At 41.2% G+C, this 17677-nt stretch overlaps 1 protein-coding gene across 1 annotated transcript; it reads right to left on the bottom strand.

Annotated features, from left to right (window-relative positions):
* Positions 1 to 1425: 1425 nt before the first annotated feature.
* Positions 1426 to 17433, bottom strand: PPP1R17 (protein phosphatase 1 regulatory subunit 17). Its single transcript, XM_003406988.4, has 4 exons — positions 16996 to 17433; positions 13396 to 13548; positions 11764 to 11916; positions 1426 to 1761 (listed from the first exon to the last, which is right to left on the bottom strand). Exons 1-4 carry the CDS (start codon positions 17144 to 17146, stop codon positions 1682 to 1684), a joined length of 537 nt encoding a protein of 178 aa, XP_003407036.2. The 5' UTR covers positions 17147 to 17433; the 3' UTR covers positions 1426 to 1681.
* Between the last annotated feature and the right edge of the window lie 244 nt (positions 17434 to 17677).

Below are 17677 nucleotides of genomic sequence, written 5' to 3'. Positions count from 1 at the left end.
ACCTACCTCTCCATGAAACTGTGATTGGGCTAGACCCAAGGAGAAGAGGGATCGTTAGGTACACAAAGGGTGGGTCTTTACCAGGGACTTCAAACTCAAATGTCTTCTGGAGTCTGGAGGGTGAAACGGCTGAGTGAAATAGCCTGGGTGGGTGATATGGTAGACTAGAGAATGCATATTCCTTCCAAAAGGGCAGCTAATGTTCAGCTCTAGCTGGTGGTTGCCATGTTGATAATCAGGCCCAGGGTTGCCAGGTCTTGAGATGATTTTCTGAGATCTGAAAATTTTATTTAACTTTTTTTTTTTTTTTAGTTCTGTTTAAATTTATGTACATTTTATTTAAATTCCCAGGATTGTTAAATGTTAACAGTTAATTCAAACATTTTAAAATCTTCGTGGGCCAAAAAAATCTCCTAAGTCTCTCTTCGTAACCTCGGCACTTTGTAAGTAAATAGGATATTTTTAGGAGAAATGCACCAGAGAACACAGATTTGGATAGAAGCATCTTTATTACCAGCAGTGTCCTGTGTCATTTCTAACTTTGTGAGGGGGACAGACGGAAGAAGGGATTAACAAACTGTTGGAGCTGGGGTGTGTACGCGGCTTCCAAATTCTCACACTTAGGCATGATCTGTTTGAATATCCACATTCCTTCCTTTTAACAATAGTTCTCTCCTGTCTCCAAGTCTATCACCGGATGGATGAAGCCCGTGTGTGAAGCCCTCCCATTTGTACCCACACACTGCAGGCTGGGGCAGGAGTTACGCACACACCCCTGCTCACTAGCTAACACCACATCTTTACCTCCTGGAGTGTAAATAAATAAGTGTGCTAAAAATATAAGAATGACCTTCAATTGACCTGAATTAATTTTTCAAAAAGTGAATCAATCACAAATGTTGCTATTTTATCTGTTACTAGTCATGGCTCACTTGTGACACAATTCACAACTGTCAGCATAACGGTTAAAAACTGTTGCTTCTAAAAATAAAAATAAATATAGGGACTTATTGCCAAGCTTCCCAGATACACCAGCACTCTCTGCTTCTGGTATTTTTATTCAAGGCAGGGTTGACCAGACTGTCTCCTCACCTCGTGTATTCACCTTTAGGGCATCTATTGCAAAGGTCTTAGGAATGTCACTAGAGACACTTGAACTGTTAAGATGGGACAAGGGAAATAAAACACCAGTTCTCCAAAGCAATCAGTGAGTTAGAATCCAAATATTCTCACCTCCCTAACTGGCAACCGGGAGTCCACACTTGGCCTGGTATTTGGATGCTCTTAAACCAAATCTTGCCCAGCAGTAAAAAAAAAAAAAAAAAAGCGGTAGGAGCTACAAAATAATGAAGCCCCATCTTATTCCTGTTCTTTTCTCCAGGAATTGATCCAGAGGGTACAGAAGCTGAACACCAGATCTTTCTCTATTACCTCCTAATTTAGGACAATCCACATTGAAAATTCACAGGGTGGGAATGGCACTGAATAGAAATCAGACTTAAGGAAGAAGAGAGAAACAAAGGTAACTGGCAATCAGATATAGCGTGTCTCGTGGGGAAAAGTGTCTGGATTTAAAGGCAGACTATAACAAAACGAGAGCAGACACAAGTCTATTTTTTCTTCTAGGTCACTGTAGGGAACCAATCTAACCTATTTACAAGTGGTTTCAGGGGAAATAGCTTTAAATAGCTATCTTGTCACTGTCCTTTTCATCATCTTCCATGATCACTTTAGGTCTCTCGTCCCTGAGCAGTCTCACACCTGCAAAACAAAGAACACACCTGCAATTAAGTGCCTCTAATTAAAATATTAGACAACCTTACCGCATAGACACAGTACACAAGAACATGGCAACCCAGAAACCTGTGAGTGTCTGCAAAACTAACTGCTGAAGTGCCAACCAAGACAGAGGGATCTGAGTGGTCTTATTTGGCCCCTCCAAAGGTGCCAAGGCTAGTGAGGACACTACTCTGGCTACAAGGGGACATACAACCTGAGAGTCAGAGGCAGCCTTTATCATCTTCTCAGAGTTCTGATCCTAAGCTTGCAACAGAGTAGGATAGAAAGAGTATGGATTTTGGAATTCAACTCTTTTGGGCTCCAAGCTCTGCTGCTCACTGACTGTGTGTTGGGCCAGTTAACATCTTCACACCTAAGTTTTCTCGTATGTAAAATGAGGACACCATTATTTATTATGAAGGGTGCTCATGAAGTTTAATAAGATGTACATACAATGCTTAGCACAGAGCCACACCTGCAGGCAACTAAGAGTCAGTGCCTGCTTTCCTTTCAAAATCTGCTAAACTATTTTCCTGTTGAAAAGAACTGGTTAGCCTCAAGAAGTCCAACTTCAAAACCTTTCACTAACATCTGGGGAAAACGTTGAGCTGAGGGTCTGGACGTGCCCTTGCCAAATGTGGGTAGCAACAGATGATAAAGTTTACATGGTTCAAAGCGAAATGAGAACATAAGGAAAAAATTGTGAGTTTTTCATGCAGCTATTTATTTTGAGACGATTCTTTTCCTTCTTTTGCGGGTTACAATATTCTTTCTTTTATGAAATTTTAGGGATGGTAGATGGCTTTTTTTTTTTTTTAAGCTTCCTTACTAGGAAAAATAAAAGTTACTGGAATTGCCTGGAGCAGCAGAGGAAGAAGGAGAGTCAAGAATAACAGGAAGAAATGGAATGTGTGGTTAATTGCCTCCATGAACAACTGCCTCCTCTGTCATGAGACAGAAGAACCTGATGGTGTCTGGATACCATTACTGAATGTTTTGATCAAAGATGCTATAGAAGAATCATAGTTAAATGGGGGAAAATGCAGGACAGAATTTCAAATTCTCACGGACTCCAGACTTTCTGGCGTCAGGGAGTCTGGGTGAATCCCTGTAACTATTGCCCTGAGAGAATCTTTAAACCTGAAACCAAAAATATCCCTTCAACTCTTCGTAAAACCAAACAATAGGTTAGCTTAACTAGAAAAGAACATCTGCCTTGAGCACGGTGCTCTTTTAAGAACTATCTATATGGGATCAAACTGACAACAGCAACTAGAAAGATTAAATAGGAAATTTAGAAGGCAGTCAGTTTATGGTAATGGGGGAGGAACAGTTTGGAAGGGGAAAGTGAGAACAACTTGAAGAATGTAATCAATGTCACTGAATTGTACATGTAGAAATTGTTGAATTGGTTTATGTTTTGCTGTGTATATTCTCAACAACAAAAACTAAAATAAATTATTACAAAAAGTCACTCTTACTACCTTGAGCTCCACAGTATTTTTAAAATTTCTTCGTCTGTGAAATTCAGAAGTGTGAGCACAACTTAAGAGAATAATTAGCCCAGAAAGGACCAGCCAAGAAGGTCTGGGTGGTTCTACTCATTTTCAGAAGTGTGAAGTGGGATCATTTTAATAAAAGGACGAAGGAAGCTATGATTCCAGGCCAGTCTACCATGGTTTCAGTTACCTTCCCAGCCAGACAACCAGTTTTGTACCCTGCCACCTCCCTCCCTCCACCATTCTGTCTCAAACAATTAGGGACCTTTCCATTCATGAAGCATTTCATAAAGTTCTAAGCTTGAGGCAGGGATGCTGTGCACCACAAGAGGCCTTTTTGCTGCACTGGACTCCATTCAATAGCAGCAAATTAATGAAAATGATGTGTTGATCTTAATGACTATTCATTTGATTCAGTTCTTAGTTTGTTCATATGGGTTCTTTACCAATTAGCTGATATTTATTGGAGGAGAAAAACAATTTCAGGAGGCTGACTGAAGCCAAGGTTTTTGTATAAATCACTTATGAAACACAGTGGGGAATGTTTTCTTTTACCAACTGTATAGAGGTTTGGATTTTTACTTGGAATTAAGGCTAACATGGGAGAGGAATATGAAGTTAGTTATGCTGAGCTCCCAAACTTTCCATCCTTCCTTCCTTAATCTCTCCTTATGTTAAGCCAAATTTGGGTTGATTAAAAATAGGCAAGAGCCTTTAAATTCCTGGATACTGGCAGGCTTTCTGGTTGCTTTGGGTTCCCTGAAACCTAATCACTTAAGAATCTGGGCGAAAAAAATAAAGCCCTGGAATCTCAGGGACAGTAAAACCAAAAAAAAAACCTGCTGCTGTCGAGTTGATTCTGACTCATAGCGACCCTATAGGACAGAGCAGAACTGCCCCATAGAGTTTTTAAGGAGCACCTGGTGGATTCAAACTGCTGACTCTTTGGTTAGCAGCTGTAGGACTTAACCACTATGCCACCAGTGTTTCCCAGGGTTGGTAGGAGTCTCTTAAATCATCCAGGCTAGCCTTTCCCGAAGTTGGCTGGGTTTTCCACATGGGCACAGAAGACAATTTCAAGTAGAATGGGAATTAACATTTTATATCTCTCTACCAAAACCAAACCAGTCAATTTTAACTCATGGCAACCCCATGCGTATGGAGTAGAGCTGCTCCATAGGGTTTTCATGGCTGTGACCTTTTGGAAACAGATTGCCAGTATAACCCCTCAAATTTTTTTACGAGGCGCTTCTGGGTGAGTTCAAACTTCCCACCTTTCCGTTAGTAGTTGAGTACTTAACCGTTTGCGCCACCCTGGGGAATCCGCTGTATTAATATAGTTAAGCATTATATTTTGATGTCTCATTATGAAAAAGTATATGGTAGCTATCATTGCTTAGGATGAGGCTTGAGTTAATAATGTCTACATGTCCTTACTGCACTCTTTTTCTTGAAGCTTCTTATCATTGGTTTTGGTGATTTGAAGTTGACGGAAGTTTGAGAAACATTGGTCTGGTTTAAGCCCCATCCTAATCCTCCTGTTCTCCTGTGGGAAGTGGATTATGTCATGGGAGGAATGTAGATTTACAGCTAGAAAGCTTTCCCCTTGGTAGTCACTCAGCTTTGAGCAGGTCACTGTTAACCTATCTGAGCCTCAGTTTATTCATCTGTAAAATTGGAGAAAAAATAGTTTTTATTTCCCACAAGGTCTGATGTCCTTAGGTAGACTTAGCCCCCCTCCCCCGCCTTTTTTTTTAATGCCTCAACAACTCTTTGAATGAACCTCAAGTAAAGTACTTTTTGCATTGTGGGAACCATTGGACAATACCTTTGTCTCCCTTACTGAGCTGTGGGATTCTTGAAGGATATTTCTAACATCTAGCACAGCACTTGGATTATGTAGGGATTCAGTTAATGTCAGTTTCTTCCCCTTACCCCTCTTTCTATACAGGAGAGGTTAGGGAACTTTGCTGTTTGTTAGAGTTTAGTTTTAAGGTCAAGGGCATCGGTCCAAGGTTATTAAGGACCAATAAACCTTGTGGCAATGTGTTTTAGGCCATGAAACCCCGCAGAGCACCATCTAGAGCTGGTCAGTCACATTACATACATGCACTTCTGATTCAAGGGAACCAGGGCTAAGACATCATTTTTCCTAGAAAACCAAGCCAGAAAACATACTCTATTCCTAGAAAGACAGAAAAGGTATCACTTTCAAAGGAAATACCAGTCCCTTTTCTTGGTACAAAGAGCATTTTGAGCTGCCCAAGTATTCACAATTTTCCAGAAGACCTCTCCTTGATGCTTCTAGTCTTGTTATTCTTTCCTTTGCCTGGTTCCTTTTGGCATAGACCTAGATTAAAGACTTCATTCTCTCTTCAGCAGGTCTTAGCTACCCAGATCTGACCAATCACAACCAATGCTTCCTATCACGCATTCACCAGCATGGGGAGTCCTAGCAACTGGGCCAAATTGGGAGCAAAGCTAGAGCTGGCAAGGTAGCCCAAGATTACACGACATGGAGGGGCTGTTCTGGCAATTGGAACCTATCAAATAAGCTCATTAACCTAGGGAAATGAAGGTAGTTAGCAAGAGATTTAGTGGAGAGAGTGAATCCTTGTCCAGTTTTCATTTGCCAAGGGCTAATGAGAGGAGATATCTCCAGAGTGCCTTTGTCTGAGAGTTCCTCTCAACACCCTTATTAGAACCAATGTGAGTCTCTCTAAACATCTGCTAAAGGCTCCATCCTTATCTGCTTAACTAGCTTTTTGATTACTGCCAAATCTTTAGAAACTAAAAGGCTCTTCAAAAATAAAGTACTTCAGCTAATATGCTAATAAAAACTAAAATCATAGAACAATATCTATAATTGCACATACTGATAACACAGAGACTTGCTGATCCAAGGAATTCTATAATGTGTAGAGTCTATGAATACACAGGCTCCTCCCCTCACTCTTGTTTACTCTACACTGTTTCACAAACCATTTTTTATTCCATAAGGAGACTGCTCTCTTAGAATGTAGATATTGGGAGTTGTCGTTGTTATTGTTAGTTGCCGTCAAGCTGATTTCTGACTCATGGCAACCTCACGTGTGTCAGAATAGAACTGTGCTCCGTAGGGTTTTCAAGACTGTGACCAAGGCAGATTGCCAGGCCTATCTTCCTAGGCACCTGTGGGTGGGTTTGAACCACCAACCTTTTGGCTAGTAGTCGAGCACTGAACCATTTGTGCCACTCAGGGACTCCACATAGTGGGAGTAGGCAGGATCCATTGCCAGGTGGACAGAGCTCAACACTTTAGGAAGTTCTTTGAATCAGCAAGTTTACACAGGCAGGTGAAAAGCTGTGGCTAATAACATTCTCACCTTCAGAAGTGGTTTGACTTATCTCAGAGAATAGAAGATTCAACTGAGAACGGAGGAGAACTAACATTTATAGAGGAATTTCAATATGCCAGGAACTGTGCTAAGTGCTTTATGTGTTTTGTTAATTCCAGGGGATACAGATTTTATGGTCCCCCCTTCACGGATTGAGGAAGAAAAGGAGATTCTGATAGTTTATATCACTTTCCCTGGGTCAAAGAGCTAATATAGGGCAGAATCAAGGATCAAAGCCAGGCCTTTCTGACTACAAAGCCCATGTTTAATCCCATGTACTAGGATGGCGGAGTTCCTGGGTAGTGCAAATGGTTAATACGCTTGGCTGCTAACCTAAAAGTTGGAGGTTCAAGTCCACTTAGAGATGCCTCAGAAGAAAGACCTGGCAATCTGCTTCTGATAAACCGATACATTGCTGTCGAGTTTATTCCTACTCATAGTGACCCTAGAGGACAGAGTGGAACTGCCTCATAGGGTTTCTAAGGACCACCTGGTGGATTCAGACTGCTGACCTTTTGGTTAGCAACCCAGCTCTTAACCACTGTGCCAACAAGGCTCCTCTGATAAACCAATCGTTAAAACCCTATGGAACATAGCTCTACTCTGACACACTTGGGGTCACCATGAGTCTGACTCAATTTGATGGCAACTGGACAAGTACTGGAAACCCTTGTAGCACAGTGGGTAAGAGCTATGGCTGCTAACCAAGAGGTCGTCAGTTCAAATCCATCAGGCGCTCCTTGGAAACTCTATGGGGCAGTTCTACTCTGTCCTATAGGGTCGGTATGAGTCGGAATTGACTTGACGGCAATGGGCTTGGTTGGTTTTGGACTAGTACTAGGATGACTCCTTACCAATAAATATCTGCTTGCCTCTGCCAAGTCTTCCCCTACAAGGCCTTCAGTAAAGACAAATACAAGAATAGGCAGAAAATAATCAGTCTCCACTACGAATGCAGAATTGTGATTGCCAATAAAGTATCGAATCCATGGAGCAACCACAGCCCAGTCCTTATGAGTTCGTGAGACAAATTGGTGTAAAGCAATTTTTAAGTAACAGTTATAATAATATCAACAGGAGAATAGGTACAATTCTAATAGAGATAACAAAGTTTTGGATAGTTGCACACCCATTATTAATAGAGTGAGTTCAGAATAGAAAAGAATCATTTTAGACGTAGAAGGGTCTGTTAGCAAAGGGTTTGAACCAGCTGAATCTTCAAATGTGACTGGGACCTGGACAGGGGCAGAGCTTGGGGAAAATGTGTGCTAGGTTGAAGGATGAGCAGGGAAGCCTATGAGAAGCATGGCTGAGGCAGGTATAAAAAAACCAAAAACCCACTGCCGTCAAGTCGATTCTGACTCATAGTGACCCTATCGGACAGAGTAGAAGTGCCCCATAGAGTTTCCAAGGAGCACCTGGAGTGTTCGAACTGCCAACCCTTTGGTTAGCAGCCATAGCACTTAACCACTGCGCCACCAGGGTTTCCAAGGCATAGACCTCCCCAGTTAGTCTTTGGTCCATATCTCCAGGAAAGTGCCTCTTCAGGTCCCATATCACCTTTCTTTTTTTTTTCTTTTAAATTTTATTTATTTTGTTGTTGTTGTCGAGAATAGACACAGCAAAACATATAGCAGCTCAACAGTTTCTACATGTACTATTTAATGATATTGATTATATTCTTCGAGTTGTAAAACCATTTTCATCTTTCTTTTCTGAGTTGCTCCTCCCTCATTAACATAAACTCACTGCCCCCTTAGGTTCCTGTCTAATATTTTCAGTTGCTGTTGTCAATTTGATCCATATAGATAGTTCTCAAAAGAGCATGCTGCTCAAGGCAGGCCTTTTTAACTAGCTAAGCTAAACTACTTCAGGGAATATTTTTGCTTTAAGGTTTAAAGATTATCCCAGGGCAAAATTTTCAGGGCTTCATCCACCATCCATGGCTCCAGAAAATCTGGAGTCCAGGAAAATTTGAAATTCTGCTCTACATTTCCCCCTTTTTGATCAGGATTCTTCTACGGAAACTTTGAACAAAATGTTTGGTATGATAGCCAGATACCATCCAGTTCTTCTGGTCTCATGGCCAAGGAGGCAGCTGTTCATGGAGGCAATCAGCCACACGTTCCATATCCTCCTATTCCTCACCCTCCTTCTTCCTCTGTTGCTCCAGGTGAATAGAGACCAATTGTCGTGTCTTGGATAGCTGCTTGCAAGCTTTTAAAACCCCAGGCACTTCTTGGTTCTGCTCCTTATTTAAAAATCAAAAAGCGTGTGGCCCTGTCTGTACCTCTATTTTTTCCTCATTTATTTAGACACAACAATTATTTGACAGAGGCAAAAGAAAAATGGTGAAAAGTTGTTTTTAAGTTACATGCAATTCTAAGACAAAATTTTCCATATTGTAGCAAAATCTGTGGAATGACTAGACCAATAGGCAGGAAACAAAAAAAAAAAAAAACCAAGGGAAAAAAAAAAGGTTCTATGGCAAATAGATTAGGGCTGGGTTATAGAAAGTCAAACTAATTCCTTTACTGCAGGACTTCTCAGAGCCTTTATTATTCCAATAACATTGTGAACCTCTTTTACAGAAATATCACCATTTAAAGGTTCTTTCTCCCCTTGGGAAACAGTTGGAATTAACAAATTTTGGCTATTGGTTATTATTCTTAAGTCAGTTACATCAAGCTCTGTAGGTCTAATAGCAAACTACTCGGAGCGAAGATTGGGTAATGCCAAAAAAGTCATTTGCAGAAAGCCTCTTCTTTGGGAGGCTGCTGGCTTGTGGCCATGTTTCTGGTAGAAAATAGACAACAGCTTTGCCCTTCATGTCCTATAGGAGGCAAACGGGCTGTGCTTGGACCTCTCCCTTGATTCCATATTAGATGAGGTGAGTTATGCAGGAAGTCACTGAGGGCCACGAGGCCCTGCCCCAGGGAGGTAATAATAGGAGGTCTCAGAACAGTTTCTCTCTTTAAACGAGTATCTCATGGTGCCCAAGCTGCCTGGCTCTGAGTTTTAGGAAAACCTTTTTTTCCTGCACCAGAACCAAATATTTATTTATTTTGTCTCCCTAATCTCCCTCAAATAGGACAGGAACTTTTTCAGTTTGCTATCTATTGTGTTACTAATACATGAACAGTGTCTCATATATAATAGATGCTTAATAAACACTAATTGAGTAAAATTTACAGACATTTCCACCTCAGAGCTCTTGGAGTGTCCCTTTGCCTTGAATGTTGTCTGTGTATCCCCATGGCTCTCTCCCACACTTCCGTTCAGCCTTTGGTAAAATATCTCTTCCTCAGAGAAGTCCTCCCTGTACACCTCATCTGAGAGCAGTCGCCATCTCTCTCTTTCCCTACCTAGCTTTAATTTTCTTCATAGCATTTATTCTTAGCAGATGTTTTGTTATTTATTTATGTTTATTGCCTTTCTCCCATTTCCAGAGTGCCTGTAACATAGCAGGTCCTCGATAAATATTTGTTAAAAGGATGAAGATAGACTGAGAATTAGACTTCTGCGTGTCCTAAACTTCTGGTATTTTTAGCATATTTGTATTATCTCACAAGCTTGCATGTAGTCAATGCTCAGAAAAGCTGGATTCTAGAAGTGTGTGTGTGTGTGTGTGTGTGTGTGTGTGTGTGTGTGTGAATGAGAGAGTGAAGAAGAGAGGGAGAGAGAGAGTGGGGAATAGTTGTCACTAAATATTACTGACCAGGAATAGAGTCTCATAGTCATATATTTGCCATTCATCTCAGATATACAGACAAGTGAAGACAGAGGGATGGATAGAGGAGAAAGGAGGTGTGAATAGAGGAAGAGAGAGAGGGAAAAGAACAGAAGTTCAAAGAACACAAATTCCGTGGAACTTGGGACAAGGCCCTTTAACGTGGCTGGGGATGCCAAGCTCCTTGACTGCCTTTGTCATGATGTAGTCTTCTGAACAGAGTCTTTCAATTTCTTTTCTATATTAAATGAAATAAAGGAGAAACATTGTTTTATAAGAACCGCCAAACTCATCTCCTTCCAAAAGTGTTCCTTCTGGATTCCTGTAATGCTAAAAGTCCAACCCACAGCATAGTGTAAGTGAAAAGCTACCCAAAGATAGACAGACCTGGGCTCTGAGCCCCACTTCTGCCATGTAGTAGTGCTTGATCTTGGGCATAATCTTCTATTTATCCAATCATTAATCAAATGAAGCATTCATCCATCCATCCACTGATTTCATTCCACTTAAGAATTTAAAGAATTAAAAGTGGCTCAGTAAGTTAAATTCTCTGTTTTTTTTTATCTGTAAAGGGGTATAATAGCTACTCTCTTGTGTTATTCAGTTGATTTTTTAAAGAAATTATGAGACATGCATAAGTCAGTGCCTAATGGTTAATGTCTCTGGATAAACATTAGTGCATTTTCCACTGTACCGCTCCCCAACTCGTTAGATATATACAAGCACACACATATATTTTATAAAGCATATGTATATGTGCTTGTATAGTACACACACTTACACTGTCTCATACTCTAACCATGAACGTACATGTCTTATTCCCCAAGGGGCACATAAATGTCTCAAGGCCAAGGACTATACCTTACACACTGGCTCCCTTATAGCGTGGAGTTGTGCGCATAGTTCAGAAAGATATCTTTAGCTTGCAGTTGACACATATTCAGATAGCTATCAATGTTTCTGCATTTCTCCCTGTCTTACTCTGAGGATTCTTTCAAGTAATCCAGGTGTCTTGGGAGAATTAGTCATCAGCCACAGCATGTACTCTCCATGGAAGATGGGCAGGGAGGGGGGCGTGGCTACTCTTCTCAAGGACCCACTGACTTTTCCGTTTCATGGGCTCGGTGAATTTGGCCAGTTCTGCTGAAGCATGAGTAATGCTCTGACCCTCCCTCATGTCCTGGCCAAGCCCTGGGGAGCCGCCAGTGAAGAAGACAAACCAGAAAAGCAGCAGCAAACTCCGCTCCTCCCCAGAGCCCTTTAGCGGGACACAGCTTGCTGGGCCAGGATGAAGGTCATTCCCGCGGCACATCCAGACGGTAAGGCTCTCCACCTATTCCCACCAGCCCCTGCAAATGCCCTATACCAGCTCTTTTACCTGCTGCAAAGGGGGGCATGTGTAGGGCAGGTGTGTCTTTTCTCCTTGGCTTTTTCTGTTCCAGGTCAGTGTTATGAAGAGCTGGACTCATTTTATTCTTTGGCTGTCTCTCTTGGACCTCGTATCTTCTAATTAAATGTTCTGAAAGCACACCTGCATGATTAGGGGAACAGAGGGAGTGACAGGGTCAATGACATATATCCTAATATATGAGGACTGTACATATGTATTGCACATACACCTATGAAGTAGTCTATACACTGTAGCTTTTCTAATTGATTTAATAGAAGTTCCTTTATAATAAGAATTAGCGTGTATTGAGGCTACACTATGAAATATGCTCTGTGCAAATGGCTTTCCATGCCTGATTTTATTTCAGCTTCACTACCACCATCACATATTGGAGGAAAACAAGCCCTAAGAGAGGTTAAGAAATGTGCCCTAGATAACACAGCTCACAGTGTCAGAGACAGGAATTGGCCCAGGTTTGCCTTTGTATTCCACATTCCACGTAATTCAGACTCCCATCCTGATGCTTTGGTTACACTCTCCCCTTCACCCACAAGTCCTCTCCTCTCTCTTTTACACGTGAAGCTTTTTGCCACAGCTTAAGAAATCTATAAAAACAAACTTTCTAAAACTTTCCACAATTCATTGCTCAGGCAGAGCTCCCCAAATCCCTACCTAAGGACCTCCACGATGGTGTGCTTTTTACTGCATGTTTCAGCTATTTATATGCTTCTGTTATTTTTTGTGGAGTCCCTGGTTTGTACAAACAGTTAAAGTGCTTGGCTGCAAACCAAAAGGTTGGGGTGCATGTCCACCCAGAGGCACCTCACAAGGAAGGTCTGGTAATCTACTTCCAAAAGATCAGCCGTTTAAAACCCTATGGAGCACAGCTCTACCCTGACACGCATGGGGTTGTCATGAGTTGGAGTCGACTTGACATCAACTGGTGTTTTTGTTTATTTCTTATAGAATTGAACGCTCCTTCACAGGAAGATCTGTGCTTCATTTATTTTGTAGCCCTCAGAGTGCATTAGAGAGGGCATTAAATAAATGACCAGGAGAGGGAAGGAGAGAAGGAAACGAAACTTTTGAGAATTGGAAAGTGTAGCATGTCACATCAAAGGGTGTTAGAGACATGTTGGTTGTTAACCAAATTGTTTTGCTTTTCTCCTGGGCACACAGGGAGGCTACCTTTCAGTCAGTGGAGGCCTAGTAGTTGTGTGCCACTCCCAGGCCTGGCCCACATAAACCTCCCTCTCAACCCTCCACTCTGTCTACCCCATGCCTGCTGAACATTCATGCTCATGGGGACTTTGGAAGCCGTTTGCTGATGATGTCAGAATCTCCATCAGCCTGGGTCCCTGAGTGACTGTTTGGAGCAGTGCCTGCCTCCCCAGCCCACACTGTCACTATCAGTGAGCGAGAAATAAACTTGTCTTGTGTAAACCCATTAAAATTTTAGAGTTTATTTGGTATAGCAGCTGTCCATATTGTAACTAATACAAAGGTGAGAGTGTACAATTATTAAACAAATATCAAAACATTTAAGGAGAAAGCTATAAGACTAATATGGTCTAGCGTCAGCTCTTTACAGACGTGCAAACTGACCTCATTGCCCATTACCTGGTATAAAAGGAGGGATGTGCAGGGCTGGTGTATCTTTTCTCCTTGGTTTTTTTTGGTCAGACTCAACATTCAAGGTGGTCTGAACATTTTTCCCCTTCCTTGGCTTCTTTTTGAGATCACAATCTTGAATGAACTGGTCAGAAAGATCATCTGATTTGGGCAGGATACCAAAAAAAAAAAAAAAAAAAAAGGCAACATGAATAAGAATCCAGCACAAACTGGTTGGTTTCCAGGTACGCCTGATGATAGGGGTAGAGACTACTCGGTCTGAAAAAGAAAAGTAAGTATTATGGCCTCTTCTACTGAGGCCTTCAGTAGTCTTTCATGAATAGAATAATAAAATGGAAAACTAGAATTAAGTTAAGCTCCAAATAAGGAGAACTCAAGTGGATTGGGTAATCAAGGCAACGAGAAACTTTTAAAATATAGTGAGGCAGGCCACAGTGTGAGTTTGAGCTAAATTCCAGTGGGAGAACAGATTCTCTGTGCAAAAATGCTCCTTCTCAATTTCCTGTGCTCAAGGCTTCTTCCCTTTGGAGACCCCAGAGCCAGTATGTAACCTTTTGCTCTCGTTGGTCTTGGAAGTTTCCATAGGGTTCTCAGGGAATTCCTCACTCACTTTCATGTCTGTGGCCAGCCAAATCCTCCTGATGATTCCCAGGTAAGAGTTAGCATTTACCTTTTCACTACCCCCTGGCTTTGCAACTCTCCTACCCAAGGTCTTATTTGTCTTCTTATTTATTAGTTTGCTTTTCTGAAGACTCTACTTTATGCCGCTAGAGCTTTGGAAGCCTAGGTTCTACATCATATTCTTCAGGAGTTGTTCTGGTAATTCATCCAGTCTGATCACTCCTTGCCAATTAAAGTGTTTGCTCTGCTCTGTCTTATCCCTCTCTGCTTTTGTTCTGTTGCCCTCCTTTGAATTCCTATACCATTGTTCACAGCACTTATTTATCGCTCTATAATGATTTACCTCCCCAGAGCCTTCCTGGAGGTTAAGGATTCTATCATTTTCATAATTTGCTCTTCATTGCTTCTCTCTCTAGTAGGTACTCAGTAAATGCATGGGAAGTGAATGAGTAAGCGGAGTTTCACCTGGGTTCACATCCTGACTCTGTCATTTGCTATTTTTATCAACTTGGACATTAATTTCTATGAATTTTAATATTCCATATTTTCAAAGTCAGGATAATATTAAATCACTGTATGTGTGTGTGTGTGGATGTGAGAGAGAGACAGTCACAAAGGAATTCCCTCCCTTCCCCATCTTCATGTTTCTTTCCATATTAACTCCAGTCCTGGGTATTTTTTCTCATTTTCTGAATATCCACAGAATTTTTGCTCAGGTATCACCTGAAAAAGATGATCTGATTTTTCTTTCTGCATATGTCTTCTCTCCCTTTTTTGATGACAGGTCTTGTCTTTCGTCTCCTTAGCAGTAATAAATGCTTGTTGAATGTATTCGTCAGTGAAGGGACTAAAATACCTTATGTGTAAGGAACTATTCTGTTAGGATTCAAAGCAGTCGCAAGGCAATGAAGCTATTTGTCTCATCTAGAAACTCTAACTATGCCTGAATACAGTCTGGCTATATCTATAAATATGAATGAATATGGGAAATGAAGAGATTAACTGGATCTTTTCGTCCCCTCCCTTCAGCTTCTTCCTTCCCTCCTCCCCTCCCTCTTTCTCTCTTTTTACTTTTATCTTTTAGAAAATATTCATAAATTTACAAAATTATTCTTTAAAACCTTGAGGATTAAATGATAAATCAGTGTCAAACCTTTTCACTTTAGTTTTATGAGTCTAGACCTAGCCTGTGCCTTGATTCATTTATTTATTCGATAGATATTGATTAAGCTCCTACTGTATTTTTTTTTTTAAGTATGTTTTTTTCGGGTGTGCCAGGCTTTGTGCTAGCTTCCAAAAATAAAAGGCCAAGTGAAAAATGGTCCTTGCCTTCAATTTATGTTTAAGCTATTGGGCTTTATGTCTGCACGGTTCCTTATTTTAGAATACTCAACATGACATAAGGAACCCACCATTAGAAATATTTTGTAACCCTAGCTCATTATGCCTGCATCATCAAAAGGTCACTATACTTAACTGTAGAAATCAAATGGCATTCTCTTTAGCCACTTCTAATATTTGCTTTCACCTAAAATCATTTTGATTTCATGCAATCACTTCAATTCCATAAACATTTATTGAGGTTGTTATGTGCAAAGCAATGGATTGCATGCTACTGAGTTTACATGCACAAAAAAAAGGGAGGTGGTAGGAGGAGCTTTGCTGAGCACCACCTACATACTAGGCTATTTCACATACATTTCATACAGGGAACCCCGGTGGCATAGTGGTTAAGTGCTACAGCTGCTAACCAAAAGGCTGGCAATTTGAATTCATGAGGCGCTCCTTGGAAACTGTATGGGGCAGTTCTATACTGTCCTATAGGGTCACCATGAGTTAGATGGCAACGGGTTTGGTTTTTTTTTTTTTTTTTTTTTTGGTGCTTTACCAGCTGTTAAATATCATCCCTGAATACATTATCTCATTTAGCTCTCACAATGAGCCCACAGGGAAGGTACACTCTCATCCTCAATGTGCAGATGAGAAAACTGAAGCCCTGGATGCACTGCTGGTAGTCGAGGGGATTGGAATCCAACCCAGGCTCTAAGGACTATGGGCCTTAATGCCTGGCTAAAAACAATGTTTAAAATTTATGGCTGCATAGCTCAGTTAATTCCTTCCCCCCCGCCGCCTTTTTTTACACACCATGGACATTTGCTGAATGAATGAATGACGCTTAGAATGGACGCTGCCTAGCTGTGGGGACTGCGGAGATGCAGGCTAATATGGGCCTGACCAGATCCTACTCAGAGAGCAAAACTTTTGTTTCGATTTTGACTTTTACTTCAATTGCACTTTTTTCCCATTTTTTTTTGTGAGAAATCCTGGAACATAAAATATCTTGATAGCAAATGGAGACAGGGGAAAGGAAGGGGGAGCCGTAACCAGATGAGGCATAAACAAAGGCTATGAATATGCAAGAGGCCCATTCATCAAAAGTCTGAGTGTCTCATTTTTAGAAATGGGTAGAGGCAGAAATGTTTCTGGTATTTTCATTACAAAGGTTATGCAAAAAGTCAGTTCTGGAAAGGAAACAGATTGACAATAAAGCAGAAAAAGGCTATTTAAAATTCTGTCTTGATAGGCAAAGAGAGATATTTGAAATATTTTATTGGCCCTGCACATGGGGTGTAAGTGTGCTGGAAGATACTGGAGACAAGCAGCGCTGCCACATTCCATTTATTGCCTCAGAAATGCTCTGCTTGGGACTCCGTCCGACCCAAAAAAGAGGACGATGCCTTTTCTTGCTCTTTTTAACCCTAATGAACTTCTCTCCAGTGCTTCAGCTAATATTTGCATGGCAGACCCCACAGACTCATGGCTGTTTGCCTGTCCATCTGGTGCTGGCTGGCACCAGAAGGCGTCGCCTATCAGGTTTCAGAGGGCCTCCTCTGACCGGCCTGCAAACCAATGGCCGAAATGCCCCCTTTCTGATCCTACCACTGACATTCATGCTGGAACATTTACCTAAATGGCTGCAACGAGGGTCTAGCTTGTCCAGTCTGTCTTCTGAGAGCTCCAGGGGCTGCATTCGCTCAGTTGACATCATCAAAGGAGGGTGAGTATGTGTAATTCTTCCCCAGCACTGCCAAAGTGTAAGAGTCCATGAGTATACCATTTATTTACTAAATAAATATACTTTTTTTACTGAGTAAAAAAAAAAAGAGTACTTACTATTAAAACTCCTGTTCTTCAAGTCAGCTTCCGATGCTTAGCTATAAGAAGCTCCAAAGTTTGAGATTTAAGCCAAAATAGAATTAATCCCTCTCTCTCTCTTCCTCTTTCTCTTACGTACGCGCGCACACACACACACACGCAGGTATTTTGGTAATAGGCACTTATCAAATGTTAAATATTTGCCCTCTGTCAGAGACACTTTGAGAGTTCAGAACAAACACTTGTCAAGTCTGCATTAGAATGAGTTAGCTGAGCTACAGAAAATCTAGTTTAGACCTTGCCTATATTTTCTCTCTTGAGTTCTGCAAAGTAGGATTATGCCCACTTCACAGATGAAGAAACTGAGGCTCAGAAGGTCACATTAATTTATTTAGTCACACCTCTATTAAATAGCCAAAGCTGGATTCAAACCCAGTTCTGCTGATTTCCATTACATTCCTGAGCCTCTTAAAAACAAAGGGAATCTTTTGAA

The sequence above is a fragment of the Loxodonta africana genome, chromosome 8 (genome assembly GCF_030014295.1).
Source record: "Loxodonta africana isolate mLoxAfr1 chromosome 8, mLoxAfr1.hap2, whole genome shotgun sequence".
Classification (NCBI taxonomy): domain Eukaryota; kingdom Metazoa; phylum Chordata; class Mammalia; order Proboscidea; family Elephantidae; genus Loxodonta; species Loxodonta africana.
Note: the sequence above shows the minus strand (reverse complement) of the source record. Positions and strands in the feature narration are given on the sequence as shown.